This window comes from Colletotrichum higginsianum, chromosome 1 (assembly GCF_001672515.1).
Source record: "Colletotrichum higginsianum IMI 349063 chromosome 1, whole genome shotgun sequence".
In the NCBI taxonomy this organism is placed as follows: Eukaryota; Fungi; Ascomycota; class Sordariomycetes; order Glomerellales; family Glomerellaceae; genus Colletotrichum; species Colletotrichum higginsianum.
In genome coordinates this window covers 4,742,634-4,770,213 of record NC_030954.1, presented here as the reverse complement: position 1 = coordinate 4,770,213, position 27,580 = coordinate 4,742,634, and the positions used below count along the sequence as shown (strand labels likewise).

Here is a 27,580-nt window from a genome sequence, read left to right as displayed (position 1 = left end):
TCGACATGCCAATCAGCAGCCCTCCGAGCTGCGGGCTGACATGCTACCTGTATTCCCACACATCTGCCCATATGCAGCCTAACGCCTTGTCCTTCTTCATTTACTTTTCATCAGCAAACATTAACCTACATTAGCTCAGTAGATACTGGCCTTCAATGCCTCAACTTCCATTTGGACCCTCTGGATTTCTGTCTTACCTCACCAGTAATGTCGACCTTCCAGTATGCCAGCTTGCTGAAAGAATCCGAAGTTCGCCTTCTTCGGCTTCACCCTGGTGAATGGCTGGAAGATCTCGAGGCCACATTATACGTAACTGACCGATCTCGAGAGTACGTTGCTCTGTCATACGCCTGGGGCAGCACCAGGACGTCGAACCAAATCATCGTCAATGGCAAGGTTCACAGTATCACTTTCAATCTTGACAGAGCCTTGCGCGCTGTCCGTCGACGTACAGAACCCGTCACTCTCTGGGTGGATTCGATTTGCATTAACCAACACGATGCTGCTGAGAAAAGCAAGCAGGTTGGGCTGATGCACGATATCTTCGGCTGGGCCACTGAAGTGATCGCCTATATTGGTGATGGCTTGGACCGTAGCCGGAAGGACTATCCGCGTCGGTTCGAAAAGCTCGGTCAACATCCCCCGGTTCACTTTACAGGGACTCGCAGGGACGAAGCCCTAGCTTACCAGTACCTCGCCGATAATTGGACAAAGCTGCCTGCCGGTTCGGCGTCGGAAAATGACGAAATTGTTTCTCTATTCAGTTTCTTGGTGGCGTTCAGCTTCGAGAGCATGAACGACAGCTTCGTCGATGAACACTTCGCTTCGCTCACGACACACCATTCTACCGAGGAACGGAAGATCCAGCTAATGGCCGAGAGGATTCGCCTCTTCGCTGTCAGCGACTGGTGGAACCGGATGTGGATAATACAGGAGGCATGTGTCGCCAGAAATCTCACCATTGCGTACGGACGTGTCACAATGCCGTTCACTTTCATCGTCGACGCCACCGAAAACTTCCTTCAGCTGTCTTCGTTGAGGTCCAAGGAGTTGAACCAAGTTATGACCCACCTGGCAGACAAGGTGAATGCTATCGACGTAATACGATTTCGTGGGACATTTGGCAGTATGACATTCGTCTCGACAACAAGCCCACTCCTGTGGTTGCTGAGGCGGTTTCGCAGCAGGAGGTCATCGGAACCTCGAGACAAGATCTTTGCCCTTCTTCGACTTGCAAAAGACTTGAAGAAAGAGCGAATTTTTCAACACAGCGACGTCTACATCCAGGCCAACTACGATCTTGATGTCAGCGCCCTGTTTACCTCTGTAGCGCATGAAATCATTCTTCAGACCGGTCTTGTGTGGATGACGACGTTCGATTTGGTTGCCAAATCTCGCAAGGACGTTCCGTCCTGGGTTCCAGACTGGTCTTCCGATATCATGGCGCCGGGTTTCGACCAACGGCGCTTCCGTCTTCATGCAGAGATACCACTGCACTTCAACGCCAGCCGTGCCATGTTCCGGAAACGGTGCGCTGAACAACCCAGCTCCAAGCTGATGCCACGACAGCACATCGAGCGCCTGATACACGCGGACGAAGACTCAACCTGGGAACCTATCCATCTACTTCCAAAGTTAATTAGCTACACAAATCACCCCCACACCTCTGGAGCCCAGCAACGTCAGGCTTTGGTTCTGAACGGCGTGAACTGCGGCCATATTGAGACTGTCAGCGATGTTATCCGAAGCGACCTTTCAAATCTTCCGTTAGTGGTTATGCAAATCCGTCCCAGCTGCGGAACACACAAAGTTCGGCGAATGTATCGGGAGCCCTTTCTCGATCTTGTTGCGGCCTGTCTGTGCTACTCTCTGCGAGTCTCCAGCGAAAATGGCGGATGTCTATACCTAATGGAACCGGAACAGCGCCGACGAGTCACGCTTTGGATCAGACAGAAGTGTGGAGTTTGCCTCTCTAGCAGACGCAATATGATGACGCCCAACGACAGTACTGAGTATCAGTGTGCGGAACCCTCAGACGTCGATCCACAGAGGCCACTTGAAGATGATGAGGTTCATTGGATCGAAGACACTGTGCGAACCATGGCGGCAGGTTGCCGTTTGTTCGTTACTGAACGAGGCCAACTCGGCATAGGACCAGAAAACACGGGTGTAGGAGACGATGTCTGCATCGTCGAAGGGGGCCTTATGCCTTATATCCTCCGCGCGGATGGCGGTAGCATACATGTTCCCCCTCAGCAAGCCAGGAGTACACTTGAGCACTTGGAAAATATGAGGAGGACAACGATGGTGGGGACCTGTTATGTCGAAGGGATTATGCACTGGGGACGCGAATCAGGCGAGACGGAAGACGATACGCGGGACATTGAGTACTTGGACTCAAAACTGAGAAGACGGCTGTACTGTGGCGACATCGTCGAGGAGGGCATTATGATACTTTAGCACGTCTTTGCCTCGTCCGAAACAACCAAGACGAGAAAGAATAAGAAAGCCTATTGCATACTACGTACGCTTTGCGATACTCATGCACCGCTTGATACAAATGAAAAAATTGATAGCCATTCTGCATCCCGTATGCCTCCCTTCAGCAGTGGGTATTCTCATATCCGCGCAAGCCCCTGCTATCTCACTTTCCTCATTTGTATCTCCATTCGACATCCTCCCATCCCGCTCTCCTCCTCAAGGTTGCCTTGCTGGACTTGTTTCCGTAGATGGGAGAGCGCAGGCCAGAGGTTGAAAACAACATGGCATGGTCCGGGACCTCAACGCCCTCAAGCTCAAAACCGACTGCCAAAACAGCCAGGCAACCCAGGAGCTCGGCAAACGCAAAGTTTCGGCCAGGGCAGAGGTGCTTGCCGCCGCCAAAGGGCACAAACGACTCCTTGGAGCCCTTGTTGATCTCAGGGGTCCCCTTCAGCCACCTCGCGGGGTTGTACTTCTCGCTGTCCTCGCCCCAGATCGACTTCTTGTGCATCACGGACGCGCTCCACTGGACCTCCACGCCTTCCTTCAGGAGGTACTCGCGTCCGGTCTCATGGTCGGTGATGGTCGTGTCCTTGCTCGTGACGGTCCGGCTTCCGGTGACGGTGTTCTCCATGCGGAGAGTCTCGCGGTAGCACGCCACGAGGTAGTGGCACGACTTTCCCAGCTCGGGAACGTCGACGGTGGCGATGCGCTTGTCGCCCTCCTGGGTGATGGTGATGACGTTTGCGCCTTCGACCTCCTTGCGGACGGCGGACAGGTACTTTGACTCGGCGAAGACGTTAACAATGAGCCAGAACATCGAGGGCGCGGTGTTGACCGTCGAGGAGGCGGGGAGGGAATCCATGGCGCCGAGCATGATGTCGGAGAGGCCGAATGAGCGCCAGAACTCGGCACGGCCCTTAATCACGGCGGAAACGGTCGGGCCCTGATCAAGTTTGCGCATGTAGTAGCCGACCAGGCCTGTGACGATCTTCTTCCTGGCCTCAAGAGCCTTTCCAGCTATGAACTTGGAGATCCAGCCATACTGGAGCTTTCCAAGACCAGATTCATAGGTCCTATGATACGCTGGTCAGCAAAATGAAAGGACGGGATAAAGGGGGCTTCAGTGAGCCAGAGAGTGCAAAGAAAGACATACCAAATAGCGTCGACAAGTTCCGGGTTGTTAAAGGGGCTGTGCTCGCCATACAGAGCCCGGGTGGTGGCTTGACCGATGAGATCACGGGACCAGTGGTGAACGTCGTCAATCTGGAGGGGAGAGCCAGGCTTGACCTCATTGAAGCGACCGCCGATGTATTTCAACGCATTCAAGTTCAAGCTGAGCAGGTTTTCTCCGGACAGGGCCGAAACGGTGACGCGAGAGATCTCTTCGACGGCATTCTCCTTAACGAGCCTCTTGACGATGACGGGGTCCACACCCATGATGCGGCCAATCTCTTCGATACGAGCGCCAAACTCGAGGGTCTTGTTGCGCATCGCGCTCTGGACCAGGTTTGCGTTGTTGATGACGTACATCTTCTTGTTGAGGACTGGGATGGTGCAGACAGGCAGCTTGCTTTGCTTGCTGCGAGAGACGGAGTTGCAAAGTCAGCACTGCTATGCCTTTCCTCATTTTTTTGCGGGGAAATTTCTTGATGGTGAGTGAGTCTGGGTGGAGGGAGGCCACTCACGCAAGCTTCTCGTAGACGCCGGGGTACGATGTGTTCACCGAGATCCAGTGACCGATGATGGGGAGAATCCCCTTCACGACAGGAGGTTCGCGGGGATCCACGGGGGCGGCAATGAGCTTGTCGATGACGAGCAAGATTGCGGCGAAGACGGCCAGCGCGGTCGCAAGCAACTTGACAGAGGAGCCCGAACTGAAGCGTTCGAGCAAGGTCGCTGCAGCAGCGGCGGCGCTCGATGAATCCGCCATGGCTGTAGTGTACAATGAAGTGTGCTTGGCGGGGGACTTGTGTAAGATAGGTGCGAATGAGGGGAAGGGGTTTGATGGGCTGTACGGCGAGGTGAGACGTGAGACGTGAGACGGCTTCGGCTCTTATATGAATCGGTTCAACACCTCTCGGACTAGAACAAGATGCCGTCTCGTCAGATATGAGGTGACATGCGAGATCAAGCGCACCGTTCAGATGGCCAAACCTTCGTGCATCCAAATGCACCGCCCTGCTCCTCAGAGCCTGGGCCCTTGACCCATCCGACATTGTAATTCAGGGCCCGCCATTGGCCTGAACATGGTATCTCAGAGTCTCGGCGCATGGCGGACATCTCATAACCTCGGGGTGAGTGAACTCTGCGGGCTGAATGTCCGCGCTAAAATTGGTAGAACGGGGGGGTGTAACTTCGTCAATGAAACCCCGGTCTCGGTTTCGGTCCCGCATTGCAGGGGGGGATTCAACCCGAGCCCGAGGCGCATTTCAGGAACGGTAACCTAAAACTGCCTTGTAGTAACAAGAAAGCGAGTATAAGAAAGAGGTAATTATCTAGCGAGCAAATATGATCCCCCTGGGTCCGGACGAGTCTCACGCAATCAAGAGTCTATCATACAACCAATTGAACCCAACCCCTCATCTACCTACTCCACAGTTCTCAACGACAATATGGCGAGTGTAACTGGACTCCGTGTGATTGTGGCCGGTGCAGCCACGGGTGTTGGAGCCGGAACAGCCAAGCTCCTCGCCGCCCGCGGGGCCAAAGTCGTTGTGGCTGACATCAACATCACCGCCGCCAAGGAAGTCGGCGAGGAGATCACCAAGTCCGGCGGCAGCGCCATTGTTGTCGAGTTTGACCTCGCAGACGAGGACTCCATCAAAGCGCTGGTCGAGAAGAGCACCGAGTGGCTCGGCGGGCTCGACAGCTTGCTGAACATCGGTGCCGACCTTAGTCCCCAGACCCTGGGCAACGACACGTCCGTCCTCGACATGGACGCCGCAATCTGGCAACGGACATTCTTGGTCAACACCACTGGCTATGCTTTGACAACAAAATACTCGCTGCCCCACCTCAAGAAGGCGGGTGGTGGCACCATCATCAACATCTCAAGTGTAAGTCTTTGCCGCCGCCCTCTCCTGTTCCTAGACACGTTATAGAATGTAGCGCATACCGCAATTGCCTGTCTAGGGTAGAAATCCTTTGAGAATTTAACTCCATTGCCACGGCCCACACTCCACGACTATATCCATAGTGGGGCTAACAGTATGTCATGTAATAACCTCTTACCAGATGGGGGGTCACTTCATGGGTACTCCGGAACCCATCCGAGTGGCATACGCGGCCTCGAAAGCAGGTGTACATGCTCTCACACGCCATACGGCTGCTACGTACGGCCCCGACAACATTCGCTGCAACACAGTCGCCCTTGGTCCCATTTTGACCGCCGCTTTAGAGAGAGGTATAGCAGCAAGCCCTGCAATGCAGGAGGGACTGAAGAGAGTCCCGCTTCGGAGACTCGGAAAGCTGGAGGAGGTCGGTGCCCTGTTGGCATTCATGATCTCGTCTGATGCGGCGTACATTACGGGCGATATTTGGGCTATTAACGGAGGAACCCACGTCATGACCTATTAGTGGTCGGAGCTCCATTGCTTCAGCATTCTACAATGTTAAGGATTCTCAACTCTGCCTTCACGTCGCTCAAGTTTTACCCCCCCAATCAGGTTTTGTATCTATCCAAGGAGAAACCTGTGCGGTGATACCAATGGGTCTGCCACTAAGCAAAAGCCAATGGAAATGAGGGCATTCAGGACGGTGGGGATATGAAGAATAGCCACACCGAAGGAGTACTCGCAAGAAAAGACCGTGCTATATCTATCCAGGGAGTTTTCTGATTAGGCAGAGGAGCCAATGGCTAATGATGAGCTGTTCGTATCACGACGCATCTGTTCTCTCCCCAGGGCTGGCTACCTATCATCGGTGGGGGGTGACAATTACTGTAATTCGGCTACTATGCTCAAATGCCCTGCATGAGCCTCTCGCTTATTTGTTTCCGTCAAACATTTCAACCTCGTTGGATGAGAAGCACAAAACCAAGATCAAATTGTTGTAATTTGCCGGCGCAGTAACCGTTTGAGCAGTGGTTGCACGACAGCCCCTTTCCCGGTGTAGTGGACCACATTGCCGACCCTTCGGTAAGCATGTTGCGAAAGAAGAAAAGGGCAATTGTGTCACAAACGAGCCTATCATTCTAAATTTCTCGTGGATAACAGTTGTGGTGCTGACAGTGCTTCCGCCACCACCTGATTCATATTGTCTCTGCTACCTTCGAATCTGATATCGCCAGTCTATCTGGCGTCCCCGGTTCCCCGCTCTTACTCGAAATCGCACAACCAAAAGAAGCAACCTAAAGAGATCTAGACCGTTTGAATTACAAAGTGCCGCATCCTTCATCTGTTAACCTCCTGGCGTCATCAACTTGTTCAATCAGCAGGGAGTGTTCCAAACGATGACATTCCAGTCGGTTTCGTGAAACACTTGGCCACTGGCGTAGCCGCTTACACCCGGGGAACCTGTGTGACATTTGTCATCGATGTACTGGGCGCCGTCGGCTATGGAACCAAACGAGGCAAGCTCCTTAGTTTGGCGGGCCTAAACAGGGAGTTAGGTGTTCTGTCTTATTTCAAGCGGGAGATAAGGGTCGACAAACGTCGTTACACCACTGGATGCCAGCGTTGTAAGAGCAGCTCACGCGGCTGCAAACGCTAGGTCCGGCCGGAAGGCGCGGCTTGCCGCCGATGCCTCTCAGGTATCTGATGCCGCTGTAGATGGCTCGGGCACTCGCGTTGCCCCATCTGCCCCTGCAGATGTAATTACGACCACTGAAGTCGGTACGCTTCTCGAGCCCGTCGGATGCGACATCTTCAGACACGAGAGAGGCAAGAAGCTCGGCGTCTTCAGCACTGGGAAGATCCAGGCCGAAATCCGAGTCGTAGTTGGGGTTGAGTTCGCGGAGTTGCGCGACGACTTGCTCGACGGTGCCGTTCAGAGTGACGACTTCGCCACCGGGAGTGACTTCCAGATCCCATTCCGGAACCACCCAGGTGATGGTGTCGCCGTAGAAATCGTCGAGTTCAGCCTCGGTAACAGATTTGGCAATGACCTGCAGAGCTGTTGTTAGCCTCATGGGACGGGTGGCAGGGATGCGAGAAGAGACATGCGCCAGAGAGAAGAGCCGGCAAAGCGGCCAAGAAGGCTGTGGATACACGCATTTTCGATGTCGAAGAGTTAAGGATGCCGATTCTGAAGGTGATAATAAGGAAGATATCAGTACCATTATATACCCGAGCTGCGCTCCCCCTCTACGTCCGCCTCGGGAGAGGAAGTCGGCTCTAAAAAAACTGGTGGCTCGCAACTCGGTTCCTTTGCCAAGTCGGCAAACGGATAGCAACTCGAACCCGGGGAGAAATTCTTTCACCACGCCTCGACTTGGCGAATCGCGATATCCGGTTAGTAGCTGTCAGATGCCCAGCCGGATTCCGATGAGAGAATGGAGACGGTGGCAGAACAGACCAATCAGATCACACGGATCTGTCTACGTTATTTCTAATTCACCTCGAACCTCCCACACACATAGCACTAACAACGAATGACTGCACCACTGTTGTGCCCTATTCGTCACGCTCGACTGAGGGACCCTGTGAGACCGAAAGCTGCCCATGAAATGGCTCGTGGGTGTGCTGAATCTAGAAGGTGCGAAAAACCCACCCTCACACCACCAGCACCCCTCCCCGATGCAGAAGCGAACACTTGTTATAGGATGGAGCAAGTCTTTCATTCCACTAGCTGTTTTCTTCCATCTACGACAGGCGGGTTTGCCCCAACACCACGACCGCGGGTTTGTAATTCTTCACCTGATGGGCCGAAGCTGGAAACTTTCCGAGAATCCGAGAAAGCAGTACGGAAACAGCCATGTTGGCCAGGCGTTGGGGAGAAAACCTTCAAAGAGTGCTCCACTTGATAGCGTATATGGAGAGCTGTGCCGCAGTCTTGGAATTAGAACTTGATGAAGCGGCTCAACCGCCTGGCAGCGTGAGGCCACTTCATGAAACAGCTTTTGCAGCTGCCTTTTCGACGACTGGTTCAATCCCGCTTGTATATTCTCTGTATGATCAAGGTATAGCAGCCCATGTTTAAAAGTAAGCTTACTCCGATGTAGACTAAAGTTCGAGAGTGGCGGCTGGTTGTCACGAGACGCTTCGTTGCAGCCTGCCTAGCTAGGTGGGTACACGGATGCGGATGGCTGGGGTGTGACGTTCGGAAACATCATTAGGTAGGCAGCCATGTGTTAGAATAGAACAGAATTTGCAGTAAACAGCGTTAGCATTGCGTCCTATGGAACTGTTGTTGTCTGATACAATTACCTCAGCAAGTACCTCGGAGACAGCTATTACTCAGGTAGGTAAGATAGGTGGTTTAAGCATCTAGGAATCTGCGGTAACAACACGACTAGCATGAGCTCTATCAGAGCGTCATCTTTCAAGCCTATGGAGAGGTTGAAGGCCGCCTGGCTTATTGAACCATCGGTAAGCATGCACAGCTGAAGTACTCCAGTACTTACTTCCCGGGCTCAATGACTACAACGTGGAGCGCCCTTCTCAGGGCTAACTGCTACAGACTTGATTCTTGGTCAGAAGCCCTAGCATCTAGCACAATTTTGGTGTTCCAAATATACGCGTCCTTCTTATCTCTCAAGGCAATAATTCTCAGATTGGACGTGAGTGAAGACTGCCTATCCTGGCATGGCTCCTGTTGCCGTCTGATCAACTGCCTTGAGCACAGTGCATGTTGGGAGCAAGGCAAGTACGTAAACCTTGTTCGAATTGGGTCTCCTGTGCGCTTTCGTCCACTACTGCAACCGACATTGACACCGGCCTGGTGTGGAAATTTGAGAAAGACGAATGGTGCGGGAGCCTGCCACTGAGAGACGCTGTAGGACTAGTTATGCATAATTAAATATAGCTACAATACTCTCCTCACCTTAGATAATCTATTTTACATGTATTGAAACAGTACAGGATATGCAGCAGCCTAGACGTAAAGAGAAGTAAAGTGATCAGCATGTTTTCTGTACCTATTAAAGAGTAAATTGCAGGCTAGGATGTTAATTTATAAGGGATATACTTACTCTGTAACATCGCTAGGATACACAATACCTCTCATTCGCAATACTTATTATAGGCTTATAAACTTAGCTTTACTACTCTGTACCTATCCCTTTACAATATCTTACTTCTATACCTTCTATAAGATTATTACGTATCTTTTTACATAGCATGTTCTCTTAAGGGAGAATCGTATTACTCTATTACCTCTGTAGCTATTCTACTAGGCTTTATCTAGTTTACCTATATTGCCCTAAGTAGGCTGCTATATTTACCTTTTCTTACCCTTTACTTTGCCTATTACCTTACTTTTAAAGTAGCTTATCTAAGTAATAAGTAAGTCTTAAGAGAGCTTAATTATTAATTCTTAGATACAACTTTCTATTTCTAATAAATAGGCTTTTTTTACTGTAGGCAGTCAACTTATAAAGTTATATTATAATATTATTAGAAGAAAGAGGTACTTCTATTAGCGGTATTAGGATAGATATACAGTTAGTATATTGTAACTTGCAATATACTCTATCTATATTAGAGTACACTAATAATGCTACAACTTATAGTATAACCTTATCTTTTAGAAAATTTTCAAATGTTTGTAGTATTGCAAAGATGTATTCTTTTGAGGCAGCCTTTATTTAACGATATGCAACTTTGTAAGCCTAGAACCTACAGAAGACAGCTCCTAAAGCAAGGGTCTATCTGACACAACGGCTAAATTTATTGACCATTTGAAGCCCGAAATTCACTTTGTCAGAGAAGCCAAAGGATGCATGTAGAAAACCCCCTTGACGATCCGTTTGTGAGTCTCATCAGTGCCTTCCGGACATTGGTGGCTTAGAAATGTAACTTAGTGAGATTACCTTCCAAGTTTAGCTTCAAGTGCTAGCCGCCAAGACAAGCACAAGCTGATTCGGTCCGAATGTACATGAAGAGAATCTCAATTCTGTTGACATGCTATCAACCTGGCATTGAAATTCGCCGTACATGTGAATCGTCAGTGCTGTATGGCGCAGCATGTGTCATGACGTTTCCCTGATACTATGCCCTCCAGTCTCCGCAATTAATCGACGCTAATGCAGCCGGATGACATTGACAAGGTCCTGTCAACAAGCCGTTGACGATCAAGACCGGGATATCCATCTACAAGTGCTCATGCAGCTTGATGACAGTGAACTCGCTAACACAATGCCCAGCTTGAATTTGACACTGAAGATTAAAGAATGCAAGGCTGTATAAGACAGACACCGCCCTTCATCTCCAGCTATAAAACGAAGGTCATGCCACCAAAGATGAAGAAGCTATTTCTGTAGACCAAGCCTCATCATCACCTTTCTTTACAAATCAACCTTCCAATCAACAGCAGAGACATCATGAAGACCGTCGGAGGTGGCATCGCCGCGATCAGTCTGGCCCACGCAATGACGGCTACTGCACAGAACTTGTCCTACGGAGCCGACAACTTCTACCAAAGCAGTGTCGTTACAGTCCAGCCCATCACCTTCCAGAGTCAATACAACACGACCGTCGCCGCCAACTTGTTTACCCATAACGACCTCGACCTCACCGCGAACAACTCGGCCATCGTGGTCGGTCACCCAATGGGCGCAGTCAAGGAGCAAAGCGCGAATCTCTATGCCACAAAGCTTGCTGAACAGGGCTTCGTCACCATCTCTCTGGACCTTCCCCACTGGGGCGGCAGCGAGGGCACGCCGCGCAACGCCGTGTCAGCCGAGCTCTACTCCGATGCCTTCAGCGCCGCGGTCGACTACCTAATCACCCAGGACTTCGTCGACAGCGAACGCATCGGCGCCCTCGGCATCTGCGGTAGTGGCTCTTTTGTGATCAGTGCCGCCAAGATCGACCCGCGCATCAAGGCCATCGCGACCTCGAGCATGTACGACATGGGATCCGCCTCCCGCAACGGGCTACGGAAGTCCGTCTCCGTCGAGCAGCGCAAGGAGCTCATAGCCGCAGCGATTCGACAACGTTCGATCGAGAAGGGTGGCGGTGAGGTGCAGTACACTGGTGGCACGCCACATGAGATCACGGAAGAGTCAACTGCGGTCGACCGCGAGTTCTTTGACTTTTACCGTACCCCGCGCGGAGAGTTCACCCCTGAGGGCTCTTCGCCTAACCTGACGACGCACCCCACGCTATCCAGCGTCACCAAGTTCATGAACTTTCACCCGTTCAACGACATCGAGACCATCTCGCCGCGAGCCTTGCTGTTCGTCTCGGGCGACCAGGCGCACTCGCGTGAATTCAGCGAGGACGCTTATGCGCGTGCGGCCGAGCCGAAGGAGCTGATCTGGATCCCGGGTGCCGGCCACGTCGATCTTTACGACCGTGTGGAACTCATCCCGTTCGCCAAGTTCACGCAGTTCTTCCAGAAGAATCTGGATGGTAACTGATAGACTCTGCTGACGTGCCCTGTACTCACCTGTGGTATATAAAGAGGGTTTGGGTTGTATGCGGTGGGCTTTGCTGTATTTAGGATATCCGAGGTTCCCGTCGTGCGATTTATGTTCATCTACGCCTCTTGTACCTGTAAATATTTCTCAGCATTGTCTCATCGCGCCGTTTGACGATAATGGCACCTGCTTCTGTACTAGCATAAGGACTTTTTCTGTAATAGACACAAGCACAGGCTGTGGGTTACTGGGCTCTCAGTAACGAGTCTCAATGGCGAACTCCGGTTGAATCTCAAATCTGATTCAGTGACCGTTTCTCTTTTCACTTTCCTCTAGGTCTTGCGCTGCTGTCAACATATCGACATCTGGCCTTTGAGAAGTTGCATGAAGCCTGTGCCCTACATGTCATGCCAAGAAAGCAGTTGCTCGAGTTGGGTGTTGCCGGATTGTAAATACATGCGCCGTTTCTGTAGGAATGCTTTGGTTTGCGTGGCAGTCATAGCCGCAACTCACTCCTGCCGAAAAGTAATCAGTGAACGGAATGAGATCGCAGGTCCGCTTCGGAGTTCCTTAGGAGAATGGATGCGGATCCAGAGGGCAGTTATCTTGTCTCTCGCCACATTGGTCTCTCTCTCCTCGGCGAAGCTTCACTAGAGTTCGTGCCCTTTGCTTCGGTATCTCAAAACCTGGGTGATGAGTGCCAACAGAGCCGGAGTGCATACCTCCCCAACAACATCGACGGCAGACCTCGTGACAGATTGACTATGGGGTCATGAGTGACATAACGAGCGTGGTTGTATTGTCTTGAGTAATCTGCTGGTCCTGCAGTAGAGCTATATAACGATTGGCGTCTATTCCTTGTCAGGCAGTCTTGGCCTGAATAGGTAGTCAACTGAGTAATGACTGTAAACTGAGTTTTCACTCGAGCGAGGGTATCCCTGGTTCTGTCATCTCGCTTTACTTCTTAGCTAAGATCCTACTCTGCCTCACCAGGAACTTGACAGTTGGCCCATCTTTGTCTGGGAAGCTGAGCTGCAAGCCCGTCAGTTTGTCGTCTATCGGCGGTCTGGTCGCTGCTCGTTCGAAATGCGACAACGACATCTGAGACCAGCACTCGTGTAGCCCGTACGAATCTCGGAGAGTCTGCATGACCAGCACTTCGACGGAGCACCAGGCACGGGAGTGGTAGGCGGAGTCATCGAGGCTGATCATGGCGTTGCACTGGGCGATGATCAGTGGTAGTGCGTTGATGCCTCGTTGTCTGATGTCTGGGTCGAGTTGGTGTATGCAGCCGACGTCCTGGGCACAGACTTGTTAGAGGCGGGTATGTATGATGTGCGAGACACTGTTGAGATGGACTTACCAGCCAGACAGCCACTCGGTCATCGCTCAGCCAGGGATGGGTTGCCAGAAATTGGCTCAAGGCTGCGTTCATCCGAGCGAGCTGAGTTCCTTGATCATCATCTGGCTTTCCATTGCCAAGCCATCGGTATGATAGGAAAACTACAAATGGGCTTCCATTTCGCTGCTTTTCAAGCATGTTTCCAAACTGCTGGACAGATTTTGCCATTGTGTTCATGTCCTCCAGGCTGCCAGGCTGCGGCAGCCTAGTCATTGACCGAAAGTCGGATAGCTCGATGTACTTGAAGTCGTCAAATATCGATCGCGTGATCTCTTGCTCAACGAGTAGCCTGGAATAAGCTTGCCGCAGACCCATTATGCACTTCTCAGCTCGACTAGAGACCTCTTGAGCGTCCGAAGAGCTCTTGGTTGTCTCGGCAGCACTGGTTCTGAGCAACGGACGGAAAGATTTTTGGAACATCGATCGATACTCCTTCCTGCGATCGGCCTCAGTTTTGCGCATCTCAATCAGAACCTCCGTCTCATCTGGTGTGAACCCATTCCTCAGATACTCCTGACGAAGGCCTTTCATAACGAGCGCTCCCATAGTCTCGCTACCGCCCATGATGGCGTAGTCTAGAGGACTGTATCCTTGTTCGTTGTAGTGATCCAATGGGACTTGGTGCTTCACAAGCTGTGTCATATAACCCAACGTTTCGCTAGAAGGCTGACGGCACAAGGCAATGGCGGCTGTCTCGAGATCACCCTTTCCATGCCTGGTCCATTGCTGCATGGCTTCCTCCAGATCCCCGTTTCGCTGCAGGGCCAGACCGAGAAAGAATCTGCCGAAAGCCTGTATGGTGGGATCAAAGGCCTTGCCTTCCGCCACAGTTTCCCGTGCCCAATTGACAGCCTCCGCTGTGTTGCCAGCAGCTCCATAGCAAAGCGAGAGACGATCCAATGCAACGCAGATGCAAGTCGTTGCTCTGACTTCATGCTGGAACGCAGCATCTTCGTTGGCGATAGCCCGCAACAGCGTTCGGGTACTCGCCACGCGCTGCATGCTCTTGTTGATCGCGTCGCTCAGGCCTTCGTGGTTCGTCCGATCATTGTCGTCAAGATCTGGTACGCTCAACATGTAAGCCATGATGCCACGATAGCCGATTGCTCTTGCGGCAAGAGCCTCGGCACGCCAAACAGACCGCTGGTCTTTCGCTTCAGCGGCCAGTTTGATCGCGAGTGCATGCTGTTCGGCATAGAGCTCGTCTGCACGCTCGAACGAGTCCTGTCGCTGGAAGGCAGTGCCGAGTTCACCGAGCATCCGCGCGTGTTCCAGATCGTAGGTGCCATACTCGCTGATGGCGTGCTCTAGCGTTCTTATTGCTTCTGCGAAATCGCCCTGTCTGCGCTCGATGGCGCCTTTTTGAAGCAAGAACCGCCTGTGGCAGGACCGCCGCTCATCGTCGGATAGCGAGACATCGTCGCATAATGCTCCCGCTTCGTCAAGCTCCTTGTATGCGAACTCCCACAGTGACTCACCGCCATACTTGTAGGCTGCGCTCAGGTGCTGTGTAAATCGCTCAGTTACGGCTGCCATGTCCGACGTGCTTGGGTGCATATGACAGGTTTTGTCACCAAAGGCTGGCCTTATCCGAAGGAAGGGCTGGATGGCCAGGTATCAGCCTCGCCTCGCCTGTACCCCGCGCATCATGCAGGTGTATACATGCAGGCGTGTACATGGTACATGTACCTTTTAGCAAACATTGGAACTAATAACTTACCTCTGGTGAACAAGACTACCAAAGTGTGTAGAGGGAAGATTGGCTCAACAGTACAGTGAAGGTAATAATTCCTTCATGGTAGTTAGTTGCATTAGCAGCTTTTGAAGATATAAGTTGCGTTAGCAGTGTTTGTTAACAACTCTTACTGTAAACTTGCTAGCTTATCTATGGGAAAGCGGACGGGATCCCGAGTTTTCCAGTGGGTATGTACCAGAATCTGACGTTTGAGTTGTTCTTGTAGATGCTGACACAAAGTCAGCCACGAGGTCTTCGAACTCACCTGCCCAGCCGATGGAATGCGAGCTAGCTCTTCTGTCAAGAGTGTGGAGATGGCCGAAAGGATCTCGAGCACTCGGAGAGTTGCTTCGCATCCCGAATGCCTCCTACGAGATATCTTCAGAGTCACGGGGGCAACGACAGACATCGAGCAGCGTGCATTATTACCGTCGTATTCAGGGGTCTCAATCATGTGCAACCCCCCCCCCCCCCCCCCCCAATATTCATACAACCTCAAAAGACAACCCTTTTCCTTCTCCCAAAAGCGCCAATGATATCATAACATCCCTTATACGTCCCAGTGTAAACATGGCTCCCAAGTATCTTCAAAGCCCCTTCCTCAGCCCCTCCGTTACCTCCAACAGCATTTTCAACCCGTAAAACTTGGCTACGTTCCAAAACACTCCCAGCCGCCTCACGATGTCCGCCCTCCGCACGCTCTCCACCCACTCGCCGCTGCAGGTGCAGTGATCCATGAGTTCGTTCATCCTCAGCGCGCCGCACTTGCCGCACTTAAGATCTTGCGTCGTCCATTCCACCACGAACGCCTCTACCCGCGCCAGCAGCATCTCCTCGATGGCGTTGCGGTCGTACTCAGCCTCGCAAAAGGTACACCGCCACGGCCGCGTCTCCGGGCTCAGGCGCTTGCCGTCCGGCCCCATCTCCGGCAACAGATCCTCATCCCTGCAGAAGTCGAGGTCGCGCGCCATCGTGCAGCTGTCGCAGCTGAGCTGAATCACCTTCAGGCTCTCGCTTGGGTTCTGGAACGCTCCCTCTTTGCTGAACTCGCGCACGTCAAACATGGCGAGCAGCTCCTTGCGCAGTAGGCGCGCCTCGAGCGTGATATTCTTGTCGAGCGAGAGCACCTGCATCAGCGCCTTGACAAGCTCGAGCACGGCGTTGCGCGATGAGAGGTGCGTAAGGTGTGACCCGGGCAGGTGCGGGAAGGAGTAGTCCTCCGCCAGCTCTGGGTGGAGGAGCTCGCGCTTCTGCAGGTTGATCAAGTTGGCGATGTCCTTCTTCAGGGGCTTCTCAAAAGCCTTGCCGAGGATGATCTGCCCCTCGGCGCCCTCGGCGAGAGACTTTTGCGGGAGCTGGGTAAGGCGCGGCGTCGAGGAGGGGTCTCCGTTCAGAGGCCGCTTGAGGTTGTGCATGAGCTGGATGAACTCAATGACCCAGTCTTGGAACGTCGGCTGCAGGCGGATGGGAAGGAAGGTGGCCATCTGCCAGTGCATGACGGTGTCGAGAGTCTGTTGTTCCGCTTCCACGACCTCCTGACAGGCTTTGCCTCCGTAGTTGAACTCATCGTACCACACCAGGTAGTCCCAGTATTCTTTGATCTCAAGGTCGATGAAGTGGAAAAGGGGCTTGCTCTTGATCGATTTGATGATGTACTGACTGTAGGCGAAGGCGGTGCCAACCTCGGCCTTGGTCGTCTGCAGGAGAAGACGGTTGGAGTTGGCAAAGATGACCTGCGAACCGACGCGACGGAAGTCGGCCATGAGCTGCTGGAAGGCTTTGCGAGACATCATCTGCACGTAGTAGTGCAGCGCGCGGTCATACAGGAAAGAGTCGGGGTTCTCGACCCAGCGGACGAGGTGCTGGACCATAACGTCGGCCATCGCGCTGCCCTTGCAGGCTTCTTGCCACCAACTCTTCACCATCTCGCGCAGCACCAGGACACCGGCATTTGCAAAGGTGCCCTCCGAAGAGATGACTTCATCCCCTGCTGCGTTTCCATCTCCAGCGGGGTTGAACGAGATGGACTCCGACCCTTCCAAGTCGTTGATCAGGGAGGATGTCAATATCGTGTTGATGGCCAGGTTTCTGACTTCCAGATCGATACAGACCGACGAGAACGTGCCAGGGTTGTTGGTCGCGGGCATCTGGACGGTTTCCAGAGGTCCGGTGATGTCGTCCTTCTCGTGGCCAGCGTGGTCAGGCCGAGGGCCCGCGGACCACCACAGCACGACGTTGTTGTTCTGCAGCCGCCTAGCGTACGCGATATCTATGAGGAAGCGGGGGTCTTCTCGCTCGAGGTTGCAGAGTGGAACCTCGCCGTACCGCGCGAGGGTGTTCAGATGCACGATCCAGGAGCCAAGACCAAGGTAGTGTCCAACAAGTCGTCTGGCCACGACTGCTTGCCAGCCGAGCGGTGGGAGAGAGCTGTCGGCGGGGTCGTACTTGAGCGGCAGTACAGGAAACTCGCCGAGGATGGGGACGTCGTTGATGAGCATGTTGCGCTGAGACGACTGGATGACCATCATCAGTGGCCGCAGCTCGTCCTTCCTCATCTTCTTGACCACGTCGCTAAGCTCCAAATGCGCCTTTCGTCGAGTCGTCACTTGCGTGATCTTGAAGTTCAGCTTTTCCTGGTACGTGAAGCAGTCCTGCCAGTTGGTGCCCGCTGCCTCCTCTCCCCGTCGCGCCAGCAGCTCGGTGTAGATCCGTGAGATATTGGGGAGGTCTTGTCCTGAATCTCTGCCCTTCTGCAAGATGATGACGTGCGCTTCGTCTTTCAGTGTTGAGAAGACTCCGAAAATCTGTCTGTCGCCTGCAGTGACGTGGGACATGTAGATGTACGCGAGTGGCGAGGTCTCGAGGTAGGTACGGGGCTTCAAGGGACGTTTGAGGCCGAGCAGGTCGAACCCTTGCTCGAGACCCTTTCCAAGCACCGCGTGTTGCCGCTCGTCGATGGCGCACTGGTTGCCCAACTGAAGAACAGCACGGATGTTCAGAGGCAGATGCTTCTCGTACACGCCCTCGACGCTGGGGTGGTTAAACAGCAGCGAGAATTTGTCGGCCTCGGCGAAATAGACATCCTCGGGGACGGTCAGCTTGAAAAGATGGACTGATGAATGCCCGTTCGGTAGCGTATGGTTAACTTGCTCGACCTCACATCCCGGGATGTCGACGTCTGGCATTTCTCCGCTCTTGAGGTTCAGGAATACCTGTCGCGGCACCTTGATCTTGAGCGAGTGGATCTTCGCATCGATGAGGACGTGTGCGTTAACGATGCCAGGTGTCTCCGTTGGTTTGAGATGTAGGAGCTGCCACGTGTTCATGAAGGTCATGTGCGCCTGCTTCATGAACGTGTTCTGAATATTGTTCTGGTTATTGCCGCGCCGGTCTCCGAAGAGCTGTCGTCGCCGGATGCGCGCTTGCTTCTGGATCTTCCACTTCTGTTTCTGGTATTGCAGAAAGCCGACGTAGTCGTCTGAAGGTGAGGGCATCTCCTTGGGCAGGGCAGCGAAGGGATCGGCATTCTCAGCAGGTCCAGGCGACTTTCGCTTCTGAGAAGTGGGAGCAGCAGGCTGCGACGAGGCCACCACTGAGGTCACTGGTTTCGGCTTCAGAAGCTGGCTACCAAAGTCCTCCATGTCGGCCGCAGATCGACCGTTGAGGTTGGTGATGTCCTCTAGAGGCCCCTTGGCGAACAGATCCGTGAGTTTCTTCTGCTTCATCTTATCGTCCTTGATGTTGATTCTGCGCTGGAGCCAATCGGGATGGGCGACGCGGGGGACGGGGTTCCTGACTTTCTGGAGCGCGGCCGGAATGGTGATGAGCTTCTGGATGACGGACCCCAGACGCTCAAGGTAATAGTCCCAGTCCAGGAGAGCTCTCGGGTCGGTATCGGGAGGTTCCTCCTTCAGCCACTTTTTCAGGTAGAAACGCTTCGTCGTCTCCTCGGCGGAGAAGATGGCAACGGGTACGGCTCTCTCGGTGACAGGGGCGTTTTTCGGCCTCGCGCAGATGATGAACTTGCAGTTGAGCCCCTTGTCCTTGACCATCTGTTCACCCAAGAAATCCGCCAGACGCTTGGCCGTGGTGATGGACGTCGATTTCTGCGAACCGTACTCCTCGAGGGTCTTGGACATGCTTCTGTTCTCGGAAATGAGCTCCATCAGCTCCTCGTCCGCCAGTGTCGAACCCTTGCTATGCAAGACGTCCAGCCACTGGTTGGCGACCTTGGCAACGGCAGCATAGCACTCGGCCAGGGTCTCTCCTTCGAGGAAGAACTTGAAGATTTGCTGCTGAAAGATCTTGATAAGCTTCAACTCTCCTCGGCGCTTCACCTCGAAACCCTTTAACTCGGCCAGACTACCGTCGTCGTTGAAGACGGCGTAGCGCTTCTTCAAGTTCTTATCCTCCTCCTTGGACGTAGGCAGGACCATGGCCTTGTAGGGACCGTCGACTTCGAAGAAAATGGAGTTGTCGCTGTGAGTCTCGTACTTGAGCGTCTTGGGGTCCACGAGCGTCTGGTATTGGTGATTCGTGAACTTGGCGTGGACCAGATGGTTCAACATAGTACAAGGGTACGAGATGGTGACCTTTTTTCCGTTTTTCGTCTTGAACGCAAAGTTCTCCGGGAACGTGGCCGGAAGCATACACCAAATACCGTCGGTATCCAACTCTAGCGGGCGCCCAAGGCGCTCAACGAGCGATCGGGCCAGTTGGATAATTGTTGCTCCCGTCAGACAAGTCACACCGGCCATTTCCATGGAGTACCACCGCGATCCTTTTCTCATGACGTAGCCATAGAACGAGTTCAAAATGACCTTGTGGGCAAGCTGCAGAGAGTCGAACAGGATGATCATCTTCTTCGCCGCGTCGACTTCGGAAGACGTCGCGCCCGACTGCTTGAGGGACTCCGTCTTGCCTTTCCAGACCTTGGCTTTGCCCTTGTAGTCGTAACGACGATCACGGAAGTCTCGGACGGTGTTAATGTAGAACGGGTTCTCGCGCTGGCAGATGATAGCCTCCTTGACCGTTGTCGTCGAGTCGTGGATCTTGTGGTAGACCTTTTGTGAGAAAATCTGCAACCGCTTCCTCAGCAGAGCCGTCTGCTCGTCCGGGGAAAGGTCCTGGAAAGTCCGCTGCGGCGAGTTTGGCCACTTCCCCGGGAACTTTTCGTTTTCGAGCGCGTTCCTGATCATATTGTACTCGTCGCGCTTTGCCGGCAGGTACTCTCCTCGCCACGCCCAGGGCATCCGCCTGTCACACGTCTTCCCGGGCCGGTTGAAGTCGCAGGCCGCACAGTCCGATTCCTGAATCATGGAGTCGGGTTGGAGTCGATTCGTCGTCATGATGTTGGGGTACATGGAAGCGACGTCGAGATGGTAAATCAAGGGGCGCTCGCTCCGGTTTGGTGTCTCTTTGAGGGCACGTAAGCGCGAGGCGATCTGCTCTCTAATCTCGTCGTAGTTCTCAATATCGTCCATCGACTTCTTCTCTTCCACTGTGATGCTGAACTTGAGCGCGGCGTCCAAATCCTTCAACAACTCGTCAACCGCACCCGTGTCAACTGCGAAATTGACGGGGATATCTGCGCGAAAAACGCCTGCTTCGATACTCTCGACGTGACCGCCGACGTACGTTTCTGAGTCTAGCAAGTGACCGTCGTAGAATGCTTCCCTGGGCGAGACGTGCTTATTGGGCAATACAATCTCCTGCTGGTAAGCCTGGACCATCAACAGCATCTCACAAAGAGTACCGGTACCCTTCCGTAATGTGTCGTCGCCGCCCAGGGGCAGAATTGTGCAGAGGGAGAAGATGAAGGGGTGGACATATTTCATGTACAGGTAGTACGTCGCCACGGCGTCGGAAACGGAATACTCGGCCAAGGTCTGAGGCCGTTCGGCGGCGTAGGGCGTCATCAGTTCGGGATCGAGCTCGTCAGGGTCGTATCCAAGCTTGGCCACCGTGACGGCCTTCAAGCCTCGAGATCCCTGGGGAAGATACGAGTCTCGATTCACCCAGTGGAAGCAGTCCATATGCACGCTGTAACTGCACTTGTACTGGTCCTCGCTGTCCTTCTTCCAGCCGATCTCCTGGTACATGTCGATACCGTTGACGCTAGCGCGGGCTTCGACAAAAGGCCAATCGAAAAAGTCACCGTTGTACGTCGCAATGACCGTCGGCCTCGCCTCCTTGATGTGCAGGAAGAAGCGTTCGAGGACGGCCTTCTCGTCCGGCTCATTGAAAATCATAAAGGAGCCGGGGTATTCGGGTTTCGGGGTGTAGTCGAAGTCAGAGATGTCTTCCGAGACGATCTCTCGGTTCGTGATGAGAAAACCTTGTCCGTCGATCATGTACGAAATCATCATAACCTGGTCGATGGCGGCGTCTGGGAACTTCAGGGGCAGCTTCGTCGTCTCGATATCGTAGGCCATGACAACGGGGTCCGCCATGGCCAGCCGGTCTTCGTTGATTGTGATCTTTGTGACGCCGTGCTTGACGTCGACGAAGTACCATTTTGCCACTCGAATATCTGCAATGGTCATCAGCAGTGACCCCCTCACCCCCAGCTTCTTCCTCTTCCCGCGGACAAAACGTACCCATATCTATCATTACCCGGACGTGATATGGCACGTCATATTCCCTAATATCGACAATGAAGTCGCTGGCGTCGGCAAAAGAAGCATTAGCTCGTCTATCGTCATCTCGTGAGTCGTCAAAAAGGTCAAAGTCGCCGTTCGTCCTGTGGGTTGTCAGCTGTGCCGTCTCAAGCCACCGCCATCGGGTGAGGAAGATGACGACTCACGTCTGGACTTCGGCGTATGCGTCCAAGGCATCCACGTTCTTCCTGTTCTTGGACGCTATCGGCATGATGTCCTTCCTCGCCGCCATCAGGTCGTTGATGTTGGAGAACCTCAGCTCGAGGAACGTCCGGCGGTAGCCCATTAGGTGATTCGGCATCTTCAGGTCCTCCTTCTCGACTCGCTTGATCGTCTTGACGACACCGCCGCCAGGCACGCGCTTGAGCCACTCTTCAACCTCGCTCTCGCGACCCTTCTTCACGGCGATGAGGAAGTAGGGTTCGTACTCGACCGTGGCCTTGAAGTGCGAGCCGTCGTCCTCGATGAAGTAGCAGTCGAGCGCCGCGCGGCCGCCCGGTATCCGCTCGTCCTCGACTGACGTCGGCTGCACGTTGACGAGCCAACCCTCCTTGCGCTTGCCGCCTTCGTAGCGAGCGAAGCCCATGTTCTCGTCGATGGTATTCGTCAGCCGCGTGCGCTCCCACTTCTCATCGGCCGAGGTTGCTTCGGCGCGACTCGAGGCTGCGAAGGTGCGTGTCGTCTGGCCAGGCCCATGGTAGGCTTGCTTCCCGCCACGGCGGTAGCCCTTTTGGGGGCGCCGCAGGCTCGTGTTGGGCATCGCCGTATGTGTTGTTTTGTTGTGTGGCGTGTGGGTGGATGTAGTTTGTTGTTCGCCAGGTAGGAGTTGGAGCGAGGCAGATCTCCGTCGAGGGACTCAACGTCTTTGTGAAGTCATGAGACGAGGGGTTGTGAATGAACGCCAGGATTCGCAACGGAGAGAGGGTGGGAAGTCGGCTATGGTGGGTATCAAGATAACTCTGGAAAGAAAGAAGTTCTGCACAAACAGAAGGGAGCAGAGAGCAAGCAGAGCGGCAAGTGTCGATCTTCCTGACTGAAGGAACCGGACGAGTGGGAGAGTGGGATTTGTCACTTTGTTTGAAGAAGGTAGTCGGTAACTGGGTAGTTAGTTCTTGGGGGGGGTTGTTCGGTCCAATCTTTCCACCCGGGGCCCAATGCAAGCAAAATCGACGCGTCCCGGCGCGACTTTACGCGACAAATGCACGCTTTCTGCCCCGCTGCAGTGAACAAGGGGGCCCACATCAATTAAACGCAGCATCCCGAGGCGTGCAGTAGGGCACCCCCGTGTCAATCCGCGCACAGGCCACACGGCCGGCCCAGCAACGGCGGAGATTCGGTGGACGTCATCTCCATCTCAGGCCACGGGGAAGATTTTGAGTAAAGCCGAAAGTGAAGCTATGCGAATCGGAGCCGGCTACTAACACACAAGCAACTGTCACCCTAATGCGCCCCAACGCCAGCCACACATAGTCACACAAATGGCGCAGGACTCACCAGACAATGCGGACGCGTCGGCGGCGGCGCCCAAGAAGGACGGCCAGAAGGTGTACCTCTGGTCCCGGTCAACCCAGGGCCATGTCGGAGAGGGAGCGCCGGGCTCGGAGACGACGACGACGACCGCAGCCGGAACCGGAGCCGCACCGATAACACCCGAGCAGCAGCAACCAAAGAAGCTGGACCCAACCAAGTTCCAGGCCAATTTTCCGCCGCAGGAGGGCGGCGCCCAGCAAGGTTACCCGAGCATCACCGAGGCCGTCAAGTCCATCAAGTCGGACGACTTCCTCAACGTTGTGCAGACGCCCTGCGCACGGGACGGCTTCCTTACCGGCATCGCCAGCGGTGCCGGCGTCGGAGGTCTACGATATGTCATGAGGGGTGAGTCACCGCGTCCACTACCCCTTCGTCTTGTCTCTTCATATCCTCGTGCCTTTAATCGTCGCTTCAATGAGTTCTTTCTCAATCATGGTGATGGACATCTCGACTCATTTAACCTCCCCACTACTAGGTTCACCCATCAAGGCGGCAAATTGGGCCGTCGGAAGTTTCCTCATAGGCTGCATTGGACAATTCGAGTACTGCCAGTACCTCCGGCGCCAGGAGCGCCACAGGATGAAGAGGACGGTTGAGGTCTACCAGGAGACCATGTTGGAAAAGAGGCGCCGCGAGCTGGATCAACTCAAGCAGAAGCAGGAGGCCGAAGAGGCGGCCAAGGCGGTGAGCCAGAAAGCCTGGTACAAATTCTGGTAAACCGTAACCGCGCCCGTTGTCCATCGAAACCATTTGGGGGGGGAGGCTTCTGAGGATATATGCATCCCCATGTATCAATATTCTTTCCCGTTGCACAAATGCACCAGCGGCGTTGGTCCCGACGCGTGCAGTGAGGAAAGACTGTATCATCGTCTTCGTCCGTTCCAGTCTGGGGTATAAAAGAAAGACTATTTAAATCATCCTGTCGCCCCTGGTTCTCATATCCGTTCGTTCCCGTCGTGGCATTTCTGCGTTGAAGAATTGATAAGAAAGCCTTCCTTGCCACCATCCAAATGACAGTCGCATTGCATTGTGAAAGCGTCAATTGCAGAGATTGGTGCAACCTTGCCTTGCGTTCCTTAAACGCCCGTGCCCAAAAAACGCCAGTCAACGCCTTCCGCGAGTGTACTCCGACCAAGCCATACGTAAAAGGGGCAAAGAGCATGCCATTCGCCCGTCGTCTAGCTGAGTGCCCATGATTGCCGCTCTCACACGTTCGTCGCGACCGGATTCGGTTCTACCTCCGTGAAACGAACCTTTCGCACGCTGCCGCCGCCGCCGCTGCCAGATGACTTGGAGTCTAGCTTGGAAACCAAGCCAGGGCCGCTGCCCCTTCGCCGCTGGTTGCGCCGGGCCCTAGCCTCGCTTTCCTCCCGTTTCTTGTACTCGGCCAGCTGCAGCCGTCGCTTCTGCGTCCGCGCGTAGGCCATGGCGGCCGTCGGCATGAACCCAACTCCATTGATGCCTGTGCCGTCGTCGTCCTCGTCCTCTGGGTCGTAAATCGTTATCTCTTCCTCCTTCCATGTCAGCGCGGCCCGGACCGGATCCACAATCTTCATCTCGTGGTCCTCATCTTGTATTTCTGCGCCCTTGCCCTTGCGGCCCTTCAGCGGCGGGGTGCCGGCGCGTCTTCGTTCTCTAGTCTTAGGGTCTTGCAGTCGGCTGATCGAGGCGTGCGGGCGCTGCAATTTCGTAGCGGCGGCAGTCATTGCAACGGGCTGAAGAATCTCTCCGGCAGTCGCATCGGGTTCAACGACTGTGACTGACTTGAGCTTCGCGGCGGAAACCGGGTCACTCTTGACATCGGGGTCCGGAATGACAAAGGGTTCTGCGGCGTCGGCGTCGGCGTCGGCGTCCTTCATCTCCAGCTCGGGGACCTTGGCTCTTTTGCGACTTGCGAACGGGCCGTCGTCGCTGTATCCGTCGTGCCGGTCGTCACGCGTCGGGTCGTATGGACCCTCTCGGTTCTGTTGCTCTCGAGTATGTTGTTGGGCTACCCCGCCCCCACCACTACCACCACCAGCGCCGCCACTCAGTGCCAGGCCACGAAACTTGTGGACGACCTTGCTGTGAGGGCTCGCACTTCCGTCCTCGTCGCTCTTAGCATCGGGAAGTTGGAAGGAGAATTTCGAGGTAGTGTATATCGGAGATAACGGAACATGTTCGTCTCGCTTGCGCTTCGGCGTCGTAGTTGGGTTCGAGAAGGGTTCGGTCATGATTGAAATGTTGCTGTTGGCGGCGGTAATTGGGCCCGGTCTTCTGTGACTCCTGACTTGGTCAGGCTTTTGATAAAGACCAGTCAGGCGATCCAAGGTGCCGGCCGTATGTGTTGATCAATAAGTGAGATGCATGAAGTGTGTTGTAACGTCGGCAAAGTAGAAGGAGAAGGAAAGTGTTGCTGTCAGTTGTAGAGTCTTTGATCAAGTGATTGATCGATCAATCTGGGTTGTGGGCAAAAGCCCGGCAGTTACACTTTAGGTGTGGTCGGTCCTTCCTTAGGTTAGGTACGTTCTTTGAGGAAGGAGAACACAAACTTGGATGGGCCCCAAAGACAGAATTCCCCTGCACCTGCTGAGACTGTTTACGCTGGCTGGTGTGATAAGCCCAAAACCAGGACGCTAAGATAAAAGCTAGAGCCTCTCGGTGAACTGCACAGGCCATGGACCTCGTCTTCATCCCATCTTTGTTTACTTTCAGCTACCCAGGTACATGGTCAGATCGGTCAAATCAGCTGCATTCCGTAGTACAGACACTCATGACAGAAACAAGCTGCATAGCCAAACAACTGATACTAACATCACACGACTTATCTGTGTGGGGGTGGATGAACAAACTGCAAAAAGACAGGGGGCATGCATGGGCTTCACTGAAGCTGCACTAAGTAGAAGAAGGTTGTTTATAAGTAGATTTGGTACTGGTCAGCTGTGAGAGGGCTGGTTAGGATCTATCCTTTTTACGATATAGGTAAATTGGTATGCAAACGTTGACACTGATATCATTCTCAAATACTATTATTTCCATGAAACAAAACCATCCACACTAGGCAAGTTCCAACTCTGACAACGCCCTCCTACTCACTCCAGGCCTTGTACACAATGCGCGTACCGTACGTCTCCCCCTTCTTCAACAGCATCTGGTCCTTCCACTCGGGCACGTTGATCGCGTTGACCCACCGACTCGGTTCGACGCAGAACCCGCTCCTCTTGCCTCGCGCCGGCGTGCCCCCGACAGCCGGCACGTCGATACCCTCGCCCGTGTAGAATTGGAACGCGGGCTCTGTGCTTAAGACCTCGAGGTTGACCCCGTTCTTGGGGTGCCGCGCGTGCACATGCAGCTTCAGCGCCTCGCCGCGCGTGTCGATGGGCACGGATCCGGGCTCCCCAGTGACGACGAAGCAGTCGTCCACCGCGGGGCCGTCGACACCCAGCTCGAACGGTTTGCCGCCCTCAATGCCGGGGAACGACACGGGACCGCCCGTGGGGATGCCGTTCTCGCGTGGGAGGTGGGCGTTGGTCGCCAGCGTCGCGACGGTGCCGGCAAAGGTCTGGTCACCTGTGAGGTTGAAGTAGGAGTGGTTTGTCATGTTGATGGCCGTCTCGTCAGCGCCGTCCACAAGTTGCGCCTCGTACTCCATGCCCAGGACGGAAACCTCCTTGCCGTCGACCTTTTGTGTGCCTGCAGTGTAGGTGACCTTGACCTTAACAGTGCCGGGGAAGCCCTCGTCGCCATCGGGGCTCGTGAGCGAGAACTCGACGCTCTCGCCACCCTCGAGGCCATCGACGCCGGGGATCTCGCGCACGCCGACGGGCTTGGGGCCGTCCCAGATAAGGGAGCTCCAGGGCTTGAGGCCGCCATGGAGATTGTTGGCCCCGTCGTTGGCGGCCAGCTTGTACGTCTTGCCGCCGTTGAGCGACTTGAGCTGGGCCGATTCGAGGCGGTTCGCGACGCGGCCAACGGTGACGCCAAAGTAGGGCGAGTTGTGCTTCTCGTAGAGCTCCTGGGTCGGGAAACCCTGCACAATGTTGACTCCCTTGACCTTGAAGGACTGGAGGATGGCGCCCAGGGGCAAGAACTCAAAAGGGGCGTCGGCCATTGTGAGGAGGATGCGCGATGGCCTTTTGGCGGCGGGTGAATTTGGAAAAGAGAGGAGTGATCCTGGGGAGTGTTGTGTTGATCGGCTACCAAGTTCGAGGCGGAAGATTACGACGACGAGGTGAGCTCGAAATCACAGAGTGCTTTGAAAGAGGGAATCT

The 27,580-nt window shown here is 54.1% G+C and overlaps 9 protein-coding genes across 9 annotated transcripts; 4 read left to right on the top strand and 5 right to left on the bottom strand.

The window, feature by feature from the left end:
- Positions 1 to 207: 207 nt before the first annotated feature.
- On the top strand, positions 208 to 2,460 carry CH63R_01405 (Heterokaryon incompatibility protein; the record flags this gene model as incomplete). Its single annotated transcript, XM_018296380.1, has 1 exon — positions 208 to 2,460. One exon carries the CDS (start codon positions 208 to 210, stop codon positions 2,458 to 2,460), a length of 2,253 nt encoding a protein of 750 aa, XP_018164742.1.
- Positions 2,461 to 2,653: 193 nt separating this feature from the next.
- CH63R_01404 (Prostacyclin synthase) lies at positions 2,654 to 4,414 on the bottom strand (the record flags this gene model as incomplete). The annotated part of the gene is made up of 3 exons (XM_018296379.1): positions 2,654 to 3,557; positions 3,638 to 4,063; positions 4,170 to 4,414. The coding sequence occupies 3 exons, from the start codon at positions 4,412 to 4,414 to the stop codon at positions 2,654 to 2,656; spliced, it is 1,575 nt and encodes a 524-aa protein (XP_018164741.1).
- A 682-nt stretch (positions 4,415 to 5,096) lies between these two features.
- CH63R_01403 (Short-chain dehydrogenase reductase sdr) lies at positions 5,097 to 6,060 on the top strand (the record flags this gene model as incomplete). The annotated part of the gene is made up of 2 exons (XM_018296378.1): positions 5,097 to 5,540; positions 5,719 to 6,060. 2 exons carry the CDS (start codon positions 5,097 to 5,099, stop codon positions 6,058 to 6,060), a joined length of 786 nt encoding a protein of 261 aa, XP_018164740.1.
- Positions 6,061 to 6,912: 852 nt separating this feature from the next.
- Positions 6,913 to 7,612, bottom strand: CH63R_01402 (Secreted protein; the record flags this gene model as incomplete). The annotated part of the gene is made up of 2 exons (XM_018296377.1): positions 6,913 to 7,077; positions 7,136 to 7,612. The coding sequence occupies 2 exons, from the start codon at positions 7,610 to 7,612 to the stop codon at positions 6,913 to 6,915; spliced, it is 642 nt and encodes a 213-aa protein (XP_018164739.1).
- A 3,351-nt stretch (positions 7,613 to 10,963) lies between these two features.
- Positions 10,964 to 12,004, top strand: CH63R_01401 (Alpha beta superfamily; the record flags this gene model as incomplete). Its single annotated transcript, XM_018296376.1, has 1 exon — positions 10,964 to 12,004. One exon carries the CDS (start codon positions 10,964 to 10,966, stop codon positions 12,002 to 12,004), a length of 1,041 nt encoding a protein of 346 aa, XP_018164738.1.
- Positions 12,005 to 12,961: 957 nt separating this feature from the next.
- CH63R_01400 (DNA polymerase) lies at positions 12,962 to 22,560 on the bottom strand (the record flags this gene model as incomplete). The annotated part of the gene is made up of 7 exons (XM_018296375.1): positions 12,962 to 13,303; positions 13,368 to 14,899; positions 15,127 to 15,141; positions 15,407 to 15,509; positions 15,759 to 21,673; positions 21,741 to 21,883; positions 21,947 to 22,560. 7 exons carry the CDS (start codon positions 22,558 to 22,560, stop codon positions 12,962 to 12,964), a joined length of 8,664 nt encoding a protein of 2,887 aa, XP_018164737.1.
- Positions 22,561 to 23,278: 718 nt separating this feature from the next.
- CH63R_01399 (Cytochrome c oxidase protein 20, mitochondrial) lies at positions 23,279 to 24,047 on the top strand (the record flags this gene model as incomplete). The annotated part of the gene is made up of 2 exons (XM_018296374.1): positions 23,279 to 23,675; positions 23,806 to 24,047. 2 exons carry the CDS (start codon positions 23,279 to 23,281, stop codon positions 24,045 to 24,047), a joined length of 639 nt encoding a protein of 212 aa, XP_018164736.1.
- Positions 24,048 to 24,535: 488 nt separating this feature from the next.
- CH63R_01398 (uncharacterized protein) lies at positions 24,536 to 25,543 on the bottom strand (the record flags this gene model as incomplete). Its single annotated transcript, XM_018296373.1, has 1 exon — positions 24,536 to 25,543. One exon carries the CDS (start codon positions 25,541 to 25,543, stop codon positions 24,536 to 24,538), a length of 1,008 nt encoding a protein of 335 aa, XP_018164735.1.
- An 854-nt stretch (positions 25,544 to 26,397) lies between these two features.
- Positions 26,398 to 27,420, bottom strand: CH63R_01397 (Aldose 1-epimerase; the record flags this gene model as incomplete). The annotated part of the gene is made up of 1 exon (XM_018296372.1): positions 26,398 to 27,420. The coding sequence occupies one exon, from the start codon at positions 27,418 to 27,420 to the stop codon at positions 26,398 to 26,400; it is 1,023 nt and encodes a 340-aa protein (XP_018164734.1).
- Positions 27,421 to 27,580: the final 160 nt, after the last annotated feature.